Genomic DNA, 12030 nt, shown 5'->3' with positions numbered 1-12030 from the left:
GCAGCTGAGCACCTCCCCGAGCTGTGCGCCCACCAGGACGTTTCCAACACAGGCACGAGCTCAGCAGCCCTGCCCCTCAAAAACAAGGATGTGGGGAGCAAATTCCTGGCCCATGAGTCAGGAGAAGCTGGGGCTGGGAACCTGGGGGCACCGCAGCACCCAGCAGCTCGTCCCCAGCTGCTTTCTAGCTCACCAAAAAAGCTGATCCCAAGCCACCCCCCGAGGGCCACCGGGGCACCCCGGGCACAAGAGCTGTCCCCCAAGCACCCCCCGTGCCCGTCCCCAGCCAAGACACCCGAGGGACAGAGAGCGCAGGGCCCGGTGACACGAGTAGTGCGTTTATTGGAGAATCTCACATGCAGGAACCAAAGTAGAGATGATTTCTGGAACAAGTTAAACGACGGCGGATTAATACAGGTGTATCTCCCGTAAGTGAACACTTGCTAGGTGAATACAGCAACGTTTTAGTGTTGGGTTTCTTCGCTTTTTTTTTTTTTTTTTTTCTTTTTTTTTTGCGTTTTGTTCCTCTTTACGCAGTCGATCTCTGTAAGTAGTTACGTCCCCCTTCTCTCCCTACCCCCTTCCCAAACAACAACAAAAAAAATACCCAGTATCTTCAGTAAATAAATATTATCCACTTTCATCTGGAAAGCCTACAGCTGTAATATACAGAGAAGCTATTACACAGGTTACATTTGTGGGGCTAACGACAGCTCATAATGCCGGGTACGGAACGAGGAGCTCGTACTCATAAAAACACCGAGCTGCAAGGTGGGCGCCTGTTTGCCGCGGGCTCAGCAGGACCGGAGCTTGGTGAGGCTCCAAATCCAGCTGGCCCTCAGCAAAACGCATCCTCACCTCTCCCCCGAACGGAGCAGCGAGGACGCCGGGGCTGGGAGCCTGCTCCAGAGGCTGCATTTTGGGGTGAATTGTGCTGGCGGACACCAGCATCGCCTCCGAGGGCACGGCCGGGGATCCCTGCCTCCTCGGCAGGAGCCGTGGGTGCCCCAGCAGCTGAAGGGTGACCTCCAGGACGCCTACAAATCCACCCGCCGATTGCCTGCTGCAGTATTTCCATAAAAATATCCGTCCTGAGCTGTTTTTTTTTGTTGTTTTCTTTCTTTTTTTTTTTTTTTTTTCCAGGGTAGGCTCGGCGAGCCCTGTGGTTAGCACGGAGGAGGTAAACAATGACTGGGCTGGACGAGGCTGGCCAGGGGATGGAGATAGCACAGGCAGCGCCCCGCAGGATCCCAGCAGCCACAAGGAGACCTCAGCACCCCTGGGATGGAGGAGACGGCTGGAAATGCTGCTGGCTCTGCTCTCCCAGCTCCTGAAAGCAGGCTCCACGAGGCTCCCAGTACGCACCAGTCTCCCCAGTTAGGCTGTTCCCTTTCAAAGCCACCGGGCCACGTTTTTACGAGCAGTTCTGCGAGCCTCGCCGAAGCACCCTGGGTGTCCGTACGGCGCGGTGTGAGCTACCACACCAGCCGAAGGAGCAGCTGCGATCTACACGCGACAATTAAAAAAAAAAAAAAACCAAAGGAGGCATTTAAATAGAAAGCATTCATTCCTTACACCTCGGGGTTAACAGAAGGGGTTAAAAACACACCGGAAAGGGAATACACTGACAAAATAAATATCTCAACCTAGGACAGGGTTGGATTAGAACTGACGAAGGACCCCGGGAATAATTTAGTGTCGTTAGCAAGCCGTGCCCCCCGGCCTGCCCAGGGAGCCTCGGGATGGTTCCCCAGGCGCAAAGCTCCGTCCCCCTTCTCGCTCACACCACGGCCACTTGCAGAGAGGAATTTAGGGTGAAAGCGAAGGAAAAATTAATCACGGGTCAGTCTTCCGAAGCGAAAAGCCCCTTCCCTTTCCTCCCAGGCTGTTTCCAGCTTGCAGGTTATCCGCAGAGCGCACGAGGACGGGGAAGGTGGGGGATCCTGATACAGGACATTAGGGAGCTCCAGCGCAGCTCTCCGTCTGTGAAAGGAGGCTCAGGACAAACCTTGGCTCCTCCACGCGCTCTTTCCCTGCCATAATTTCCCTCCCTTGCGTGCTGGGTGCTGTGGGAGCCAGCCCGGGGGGCTGCACCTCACCGAGGGTCCCCCCCAGCCCCCCAAGGGAGGCATCCCCTGGGTGCTGTCCTATTCCCAGCACAGCGCCAGCACCTCCATGAGCATGGCCCCGGCTTTCCAGCAGGTAACACGAGGCATCAGGAGGGTTACGAGCACCAAAGGGTCCCCTCGAGCTGTGCCAGCACGTGCTGCACACCTCCCCTCAGCCCCAGCCCTCTTCTTTCACTTATTTTCCTCCCCAGCTGCGGGGAGCAGGGAGTCACCGACAGCTCCACGAGCTCTTCCCAAAAGGGAGCAGGTTCTTGCTGCAGCAACAGCTCGAGGTTGGGACAGGTTTAGGAGGAAGAAGCAGGGTTCCCAGCTCCCTGTCTCTGCATAGGGCTGGGGGAAGGAGGGGCAGAAAATCCACAGCTGTGGGGGACTCTGGGGGGCTCCGGTGACAGCCCCGGCGCTGTTCTTGCCACTCAGCATCATTCGGCATCGCTCCGCGCTTGAGCAATGTGCTTATCGCCCTGGGCTTGGCAGGGAAGCTGGATTAACATGCTCAGAATCACCTGATGCGGCCATTTTACGGGGTCGACGTGTTTCAAGGATTTAGAAGCAGAAGCACACTCCTAAAAACACCCACGGAGCCTTTTTCTGCACCGACGGGAATACCCACAGCTCCTTCTGCGCCGGCGAGGCTGCTCGGGCCATCACCAGACGCTGTCTGGAATCACATCAGCGCCTCAGCAGAAGTTTCCTCGGGTTTCTGGAGCTCGGGGCCACAGCTGCAGGAAGGCAGAGCCTGGCAGGAGCTGGCTGCGGGGTGTCTGGCACCCCAGAACCTGAGCATCGGGCTCACCTCGTGCCGGAGAGTGAGGGCGGCGCGGGAGAGCAGCAGGGCACGCCTGCCTCCAATGCAGGCGGTCCTGGAGCTTTCCTTCAGCCACAGAGAGGAGAAAAATTGAGGGAAACCCTCTGCAGACTCACACAGAGGGGCTTTGGGGATGTGGAGGGTGAGGCAGCGTGGTCCCCAAGCTATCTCCATCCTTACACTGATTTTCCTTGGCCGCTTGCAAGCCGTGCAGGGGGCTACGGGGCAGCAGGGGGGGCAAAGCAGAGCTGGGGGTGGCCAAGGCAGGCAGGGCAGGACAGAAGGGAGGGTGGCAGGGACAGCAGAGAGGGCCAGCTGACCTGGGGTGTCCTGCAAACCCTGCACCAAACTATTCTTCCCTGCAGAGCTGGAGCTGACAGCCCTCAGCCCACCAGGGACGAGGTTTTTCTGCGTCGCGAGGCACCGAGCGCGGCGTGCCTCGGAGAGTTTGTTAGGAGCTGAACTAACCGTGCCCGGATAGGAGCCTCTATCGCTCTCACATCAGCTGCCTGCAGCACGGCTTCGTGGTCTAGAAGCAGCACCGGAGCCAGCTCGGCACGCAGCAGCAGCCCGGGCAGCCCGGCCGTGCCAAGGCGAGGTGGGCGCACGGGGAGGAATCCCCCCAGGAAGAGCAGCCCCCCAGGAGCTGGGAGTGATAAAGGGGCAGGGGCTGCAAAGGACGCTCCAAAAACATTTAGGATTCCATCTAGCATGGCCACAATCATCCAACGCTCTCTCAGGCCCTAAAGGAAAGGAGTTGTTCCTCCTCCAGCACGGCCACGGCCAGTCCCTCCACGGATAACCACCTCCACCAGCATTCCCTCACGAGCCTCTGTAGGGTTCTCCTCTCCTCACAGATGCTATTTACGCCAGCCCAGACAAACGCAGGGCTCTGCAGCCACTGAGGAAGGGATCTAAGGTAAGGAAAAAAATAACCCAGCTATTTTAAAAAAAAGGCAAACACGCTAGAAAAAATAAAATAAAATAAAATAAAATAAAATAAAATAAAAATCCTCCTGCGCGAATGCTCTCCCAAAGAGCAAAATGCTCGCTGTGCTGACGTTCCAGCACCCATTCAGCTCGGCGCTTTTCATTCTTGTCAACTGCCAGAGCGACCGGACAGAGCCAGCAGCCTGCTTTCAAATTAGAGCAAGCCCAGATAAAACACAAGGAAGAAAATACCCTGTGAGATTAGGAATACGGAGCGCCGCGCAAAGCGGGGAGAAGCGGCCACCATATGGTAGCAGGAGATGTGTGAGTGGGAGAGTAAAGGATTTTAACTTGTGAAGCACATGTTGAAAGGGGAACAGTTGCTCCTTGCTGTCGAATCCGACACGAAAGCCAATACATTAACATTTTATCTAAAAATAAAGCCACACTCCCTCTGAACACTCCAGCTCAGTCAATTACATGCTGATCGACAGAGCAGTCTACTTGGCAGGACCTGCCTACAGAAGAGGATGATCCCTACATAAATCGAAGGGCAAGGCTGCTCTCTCCCCTCTGGGCTTTTGTTTCAACACAGTGTGACGTACTCATGCATTCGAAAGAGGTTTTCAGCATCAAGAGCTGGTTTTGTGCAGCCGGGAGAGGAAGGAGGGGATTAAGCAAGTGCTGGAAAATCGTGGTCTGGCAGGAAGAGCGTCGGACTTAAATAGAAAGAAGTCGGCTTTGTGGGGAGGGGTTGCTGGAGATGGAGAGGGAGGAGAAGGAGGAGAAGCGATCGGTGGAGCCGGGGGGGCGAGGGGGGCATTGTTAGCCGAGTGCTGAGAGAGGTCGAGGTGGCCGGATGGCGATTTTTCTCCTGCAGAGCCCAGGGGGTGGCCGAGCAAATCCTCAGAGTGCGAAGAGGGCGTCCTCCGAGCGCTCCTGCTTTTTCCTGCTCGAAGGGTTTGTCGGCGGGGTGGGGGCTTCCAGGGGAGGGGACGGCAGGTTGGGAACCATCTCGGCCGCCTTGGCTCGCTCTTCTAGAAATTTGTCGAATTCTGCAATGCAAAAAAAAAAAAAAGAAGGAAAGCGGGTAAGACGTGGGGCTGTGCCTTCAGCCCCGGGGTCCGAAATCCCTGGTGTCCCACCAGGCTGGGATTGCAGGAAAGGGCACGGATGTCCTCTGAGCCACCCCAGCTCAGGCAGCAGGGGGGATGAAAGCCCAACCTACAGGATCAGCACGGCAGGAGAGGGGAAACCTCCTTCCATAGGGCTGAGCAGCTCGGACATGCACCCTCCGGGCACCAACACAGCGCGCAGCCAAGGGAGATGGCAGGAAAGCGCTTACAGCGGGGAGGGCTCCTCAATAAACACCAACTTTTTGCTCTGAAACGCTCTCCTCTGATCACACAGAAGCATTTCTTGGGGAGCAGCAAGCTGGGAGAAGCTGGCATCTCAGCAGGGATCAGAGATCATTCAGTCTGGACACTAACAGGGCATGGCTCACAGCCACGGGCATCTCCGCTTACCTTCGCTGGTCACTCCTTCTTCCAGCTCATCTCCCTTCTGCAATTGGAACAAAAAGGAGTGTGAACACACAGGCAGAGCCTCGCCCCCGCTCTCACCCCTCGTACCCGTTAAATGCAACGGGACGGCTCCCACCACTCACTTCCAGACGCTAACTGCTGAGCAAATAGGGGAAATCGGGGAAAAGGCAGGGCCCCCGCACCAGGCCAGTGGTGAGCGACACGTCACCGAGCTGAGAGCTGAAGGAGCAGCACCAGAGATGCCTCTGAAGGTTGCTGGTGGCAGCTGGCTGCAAAATTGTTCCCTGCTGGAGCCGAGAGGCAGCCCAGCTCTGCCTCCACTTCAGACTGAAGGACTGCTCCAAACCTGGGCTGCACGAGGCAGAAAGCACCCCCCACACGCCCCTTAAAAAGGTCTGTGGGTGTGGGGTGCTTTCAAACAAAATGTGCTTTTAGCTGAGAAAGCACACATGCCACAAAATAATTTAGGGACAGTGTTCTTCCCGTGGGGGTTCATTTTAGATGCCCTACAAAAATACAGAGGTTCCTGGTGCCCAGGCTGTGAGGTACAAAGGCCGGGATGCCGTGGGGCCAGGACGTTTCTACCAGCTGTGTGCACTTCCAGGTGGGAATTTCCAACAGTTCTTTAAGGAGGAAATTAAGTCCAAGGTGGTGGCATCCTTGTCAGTCTGTTAGGACACTAAAAAAAGCACGGGCTTTCCCACCAGGAGAGTGTGAGCACCAAAATGTCACCTAGCATCTGAAAGCTTTCCATGGTCCTGAGGTTCCCCAGGGTACCTGCAGCAGCCACATGCACTTGTAGTTTTCCCCAGTTTACCCCAAAAGGGGTGAGGGGACGCCTACAGATCACCTAACCTCTGGTTTGCTCTTTTTAGGGCAGAACAGATGCACAGAGCTCCCTCGGTACCTCTCCAGAGCTTTATATCTTCTGATAAATTAATTCACCTGGGTCAGAGCCCCCAGATCTGGCTGGAGGAGGGCTGCGGGAGCAGGGAGCTGCCTCTGCAGCGAGGAGCACCGGGAGGAGGTGTTCCTGATGGGCACGGTGACCACACAAAGGAACACTTTGGTTTGCTTACAGCACGTTGGAAAGAACAGCCTGAACTGCAACCCACCGCCCGGCCCCAAAGCGCTCTCGGTTAATTTGAGTCAGATGCTTGCATCAAAAAAAAAAAAAAAAACCCAAACCCTGAATAAATGTGTACTGGCTGTGCCACCGCCTAACCCAAGTGTGTCCTGGCACAGCAAAACAAACCCCAGACAGAAAGAAAAGCTACTGATGTCTTCGGTTTGTTTGTTCGATAATTACCAGACGCTAATCTTTCGGGAGAAACTGAAAGCTGTAAACACTGGAGAGACGTTGTTATAAATTTTTATTATTATTACTATTATTGGTGTTGTGATGATGAAACGTATCAAGATTTCCTGCTCACGTATTTAACAAAAGCATCTTGATTTGGAAGGCACCTCGGCCCTGATGCAATATCTCCAAGAGCTTGCCTGGAAGCAAACCCGTCCTTGGGTAGCTTTAAGCACGTGGTTGAAGTTTTTGGGGGACTCAGGTAACCATAACACGTGTTTAAATGCTTCCCTCTGCAGGGAGCAGACACACACAATGTCTGGAGAAGGAGCATGGAGAAGGGAGAACAAAACAGGGCAGAAAAAAATGTGTTGGATTGCTGAGCACAGCCCCATCGCCCCCTGCTTACATACACCCCCCGAAAGGAACTAAGCTACGAGATTTGGATTTTTCTCTGCTCCCTGTTATGAGAAACACCAGGAACTGCAATGCATGGAAAATCATCTCATTATCGTGTGAAAAATGAAAAAATAAAGCGTCTCACCAAGTCGGTACTGAGCCACTCCTCAATGTCATCCATGACAGAGGACTGTGCAACAGGGATCTAGGGAGTGCAGCGAGAGAACAGCAAGGCAGGCAAAACCCAAAACACATCCACAACCATGGCCACAGAGCGATGGAAAATGCCAGAAAGGAGATTAAAAAAAAAAAAAAAACAGAAACAAAACAAAAACAGAGATGTAACATGTGCTGGAAAAAAAAAAAAAGGCAACAAAATATAAATGGCATTTCAAATAAAGAAACACTCGGAAAGGAACTTATGAACAACAAGGCTAAAAAAAAACGAGAGAAAGATTATGAGGAATGACGTGACTGGATGCCAGCAAGATGGGTAAACTTCTCGACCACATATTAAAACCATCAAGACGGACTGATGATTCTAATCTTGATCGTGAAAAGCTTTTCAGGGTAGAATACTGGATATCAGTTAAGTTTTTAACTGTTCAATTTACACTTTTTTTTAATTCTTTTTTTAAATGGGTATCGGGCACAGTGAGGGGTTAGCAGAAAGAGGGGCTCAAAGCCTTCTGGCACCACCCGTATGAAAGCAATTTCACTTTTTCTGAAGGTGGAGGCGGCCCAAGCCTCAGACAAACAGCGACGTTTCCCTCCGGATCCTCCTCCCCCCGCACCACGCAGGGCTTGGCGAGCCTCAACACAGCAGCTTATGGAAACCTAAAAAAATAAAAATAAAAAACCAGCCCTGCTCCTCTCCAAAGGCAGCCCTAGGGGAGGCAGAGGGTCCGAGCCTGTGCCAGCACAGCGTGGAGTCCCCAGGGTGCAGCGAGGAGGAGGACGGGGCTGCGGCTCCTGCTGCTCCCTGCTCCTGCCCCTTGGCACCGTGCAGTGCCGGCTGGAGCACAGCCACCAGGCTCCCACCACAAATAACTCCACAAAAAGGCCTGAAGGTGGCCCGTCCTGCTGTGATAAAACTGTTGACCACGTGCTGTGTGCCAGGGGAATGGGCACAGTGTGCTGGGCGCTGCGGCGCAGCCGTGGCACGAAGCGCTGCGGGCAGCAGGGGGGGAAATGATCGAAGCTAGCCGTAGGGTTTCCTGGTGAACTACGCTGCTGGAAGACAACGGAGGGCTGTGGAAGGAGTAAACAGGAAAGCACCACGATGGAGCTAGTAAGGACAACCCGAGGAACACTCAAGAAGCAGCAGCAGGCGTGCAGGTGGCAGGGCAGGGCACGGCAAGCGAGCAGCGGGGCTGGCGGGCGAGAGAGCCTGGCGGGGCTGGGGAGGCTTCCCCAGGAAGAAAAGGTGGCAGGGGCTGGCCACAGCTTTCCCTGGAGGCTTTTTGGGAAAAGAAGAGCTGGCGGAGGCTTTGCAGGTGGATCCAGAGGGAGCTGCAGCTTTCCCAGGGACTTGTAGGGGAGGCCGACAGAGAGACACTGACTTAGAGGCGGCGATTTGACATTTTGCCTTGCTTTCGGCTACCACGTGAAGATCCGAAGCAGAAAATCTGCTCCTGCAGTTGGGTTTGGAACGGGGCAGGTTTAGGATAACTAAAATTTGTAATGGGGAGCTGAGCCGTGCACGTACGGTGCTAGCACCGTGTGCTGAAGCCGCTGCGAGCTGGCGCGGATGGCGAGCAACGAGGGGAGAGCTCTCCAGACATCTCCCAACGTGTTCCTTCCCAAGGACAAGTCACATCTTGTAGAACCGACTCGTTAGTTTAACAGCTTTTGGGAACCCGGCTTCAGAGATATGAAGCAATGAATTTATTCAGCCTCCAGCAACCTGAAAGCAGTGCTTTGGGAGGTGCAGCCTGCCGAGCTGCCGGCTGGTGTGCAGCTCCAAAAGACACCTAGATTTCTTTAAGGATATTAAAAAATGTGCGTATTTTAATTTTTTTTTCCTTGAATAAAGTCAGCGCAGCTGCTCTAAAAAGCCCGGTGGGCGCTGTATCAGGAGGAAGAGGGATTCAGATCTCGGCTGTCCTGAAAACACGCCAGGTGAGCAAGCAAGGAATGGATTCCCCAAAATCACAGAGCTCTCGGGTCTGCAGGAATCCTCCGAGAGCAGCTCAGCAGTTTAGGCGGTTATGCTGTTGTGTTTTGTAAGATTTTTTTTTAAAAAAAAAGAAAAAAAATCTACTTTCAGGCAGACCTACTTTATACAACAAACAACCAAGAACCTTAGAAGTGCGGAAACGCTTTGCACGGGTCACGTCTAAGAAGCACGGGGAGCTGTAAGAAAAACATTTGAGCATGGCAGACATTTGCTGTTCAGCACCGGCCTTTTAATGAGCTTCCCCCCATCTTCCAGGAATTTCACCACACTTCCAGAAAGGCCGAGGATCGGTATCTGCCATGCTCAAACTCCCCATTTCCTTTCCTCAGACTCTCAGCCCCGTTTTCCCCATAAATCACGGGGTAAATATATCGGGTTTAATTTGTTCGAGAATGAAACGGGGCTGGAGGGGGAGGGCTCTGAAGAGCAACCGAAAGTTGTAAAAGGTTTTAACTACAACCTTGTGCCATTTACGGAACTGACCACACACAGAAGTTCACTTTTTGCCAGCCTGTTGTGCGTTTGGCAGGCCTCCCCTTTCCAGAAGCCCTAAATTGAAGAATGCGGAGGGGACTTTTGTTCGAGCTAATCCCCGAAAACACGACAGAAGCAAAGTGAAAATAAATTAGCCGGTTTACACATTCCAAAGACAACAATTTATGGGAACAAACAGCGGTGGCAGCCGCAGACTACATGGCAATGGGATAGTGTCCTGTTAATACTTTGATTATGCAAACATCCACGGTCTAGTGGAGCTCCCAGTCTTGGCAAGACAGCTCCCGAGATAGTCAGTGCTGGCTGCAAGAGCTGTTTTTATAAGAATATCAGGATTCCCTTTTTTTTTTTTAAAGGCTACGCTCACTGTAAATGGAAATTAAGTCACCGAATATTTTGGGGTGCTTTAACTAGATTTAAATAAGCGATGGGCTCGTTGTTCAAATTCCTTTTTTTGTTGTTTAGTCTTTGGAAAATCCTACAAATGGGATCGTTTTAAGAGGACTGAAAGGGAAATGGAACAGGAGGGCCAGCAGAACAAAAGGGAGCTATCAACGCCTCAAAGCCCACAGGAACCTGGGTTTTGGGCTCACACTCACGTAAGTTGGATTGTGTTGGTGTTCTCACCAGGAGCCAAAAGCCAAAGTATTGCCAATATATTTCCTCAGAAATCATAAAATCCAATATTCTACCCTTAAAAAGACAGTTTAAGGTTATTATTATCACATTTTATTTCTATTAAAAATGATCCCACCGGAAAAAAAAAAAAAAAGAAGCAGGTATGAAATGACAATCCAGGTCTCTAGGTGAGCTCATTAATGTTCTTAAAGTGTTTAACAAGGCTCATGCTAATTGTTGCTAGACTACTGTCTTGTAGGAGCTTCGTTAATTCCACTCCTTTCCAGATGTTTAACAAAGCTGACACCGGTACGGGGCTGGCTGCTGCTCCCCCCCTAGGTGAGCAGTAGGGAAGAAAAGGGCTGTTAATCCTACAGAACTGGAGCAACCTCCTCCAGCTCCCCCCCCCCTAAAGCCTCGTGATCTATTTCGAGCTGCTGTGATCTTGAAATAGCTGCCCGGCCTCGAGAGTAGAAGGCGCTTGGCTTTACGTGTAAGGGCTGCAATTAGCCACTTGATTACCTGTAAGCACGTTTACGCCCCGTGGATGGGGAAGGCGAGGGCTCAGGTGTTCCCAGCGCAGCCTGTCGTGCCGGCACCCCGACCTGCAGAGCTGGATCCCACAGGCATGCCCCCATCCACGTGTGGGGATCACGCTTCTTGCAGTGGGCCCTAAAATCCGACAGCTTGGCAGGCAGGGATGCCCGTGTCCTCGTCAGGATGAGGGAACGTTGCCTGCTTGCTTTCAGAAAGGAGAGGGGTCCTACCACATGTAGAAGCGAGATCTTCACATGATTTCAAGCAATTTGGTCTCCTAGATGACTTTTTTTTCAATAATTTTATGTTTCCCAAATCATTTCCACGTCCTGAATCCTATCTTTCTACTGAAAATAGATTTAGCAGCATCCTGCTTTGCTGCTAATTAACATCAACTCAGCAAAGATTTCATTTAATCCCTGCCCACAGAACTTTACAGCAGGGCAGAGCCTCCCCTCTGGCCTGGCATGCTGCTGGGGGTGAGGATGCAAGGCTGAAAGCTGTTTGTTTTTCTTGTGTGCTCTGGTTCGGTTTCATTCCTCCCTCGCCACCATCCTAATGTCTGTCCTGACATGGTTCAAACACCAGCTGCTCCTTGCTTTTGCAACAGATACCCAGCTGGGAGGTGAGTGATCCATTATTCTACCAAATGGATCTATTCATGCAAATCTCAAGAGCAGCCCGAGTTAAGGGGAAGGGGAACTGGAATTACCTGCACTAAGAAGTGGTGGTGGCCTCATGGTGAAGTTTGAGCCCAAGAGGTGCTGCTGCAGCCCCCTGCACACCACCAGCACGGCCTGCCCTGCAAAAGCACTGCTGGACTGGGCAGCTTGGCTAAAATCCCGGAGATGTGCTCGAAAAAGGAACATTTTCTGAGGATAAAACTACAACAGCTTTAATGGATAAAAGGGGTTTGTGTCTCCATGGTCCTGCCATCACCTTGCCAGCAGAAGTGGGCTGCAGGTTAAGCTGAAAGAGAAACAACGCTGCCAAATTCCCCAGGAGGGTGCCCGGGGAGCCCTGAGGGAGCCTGCCCCATGAAGGTGTGCTGGGGAACTGGGGCGCACAGAAGTGGAGTGCGAAGAGCTCCACCC

At 52.8% G+C, this 12030-nt stretch overlaps 1 protein-coding gene across 3 annotated transcripts in view; it reads right to left on the bottom strand.

The window, feature by feature from the left end:
- Nucleotides 1-322: 322 nt before the first annotated feature.
- Nucleotides 323-12030, bottom strand: part of TOM1L2 (target of myb1 like 2 membrane trafficking protein) — a 51323-nt gene continuing 39615 nt past the window's right edge. For 2 of the 3 annotated variants that reach the window (XM_084536769.1, XM_084536770.1), the window contains 3 exons: nucleotides 7253-7312; nucleotides 5391-5427; nucleotides 323-4919 (listed from right to left, as the gene is read on the bottom strand). In XM_084536769.1, coding sequence (XP_084392895.1) covers nucleotides 4771-4919; nucleotides 5391-5427; nucleotides 7253-7312 — 246 coding nt within the window. In that variant the 3' untranslated portion in view covers nucleotides 323-4770. The remainder of the gene's footprint in view (nucleotides 4920-5390; nucleotides 5428-7252; nucleotides 7313-12030) is intronic. The other variant, XM_084536771.1, reaches the window with a different exon arrangement.

Source organism: Aythya ferina, assembly GCF_964211825.1.
Source record: "Aythya ferina genome assembly, chromosome: 15".
Classification (NCBI taxonomy): Eukaryota; Metazoa; Chordata; class Aves; order Anseriformes; family Anatidae; genus Aythya; species Aythya ferina.
This window is presented reverse-complemented; position numbering and strand designations above follow the sequence as displayed.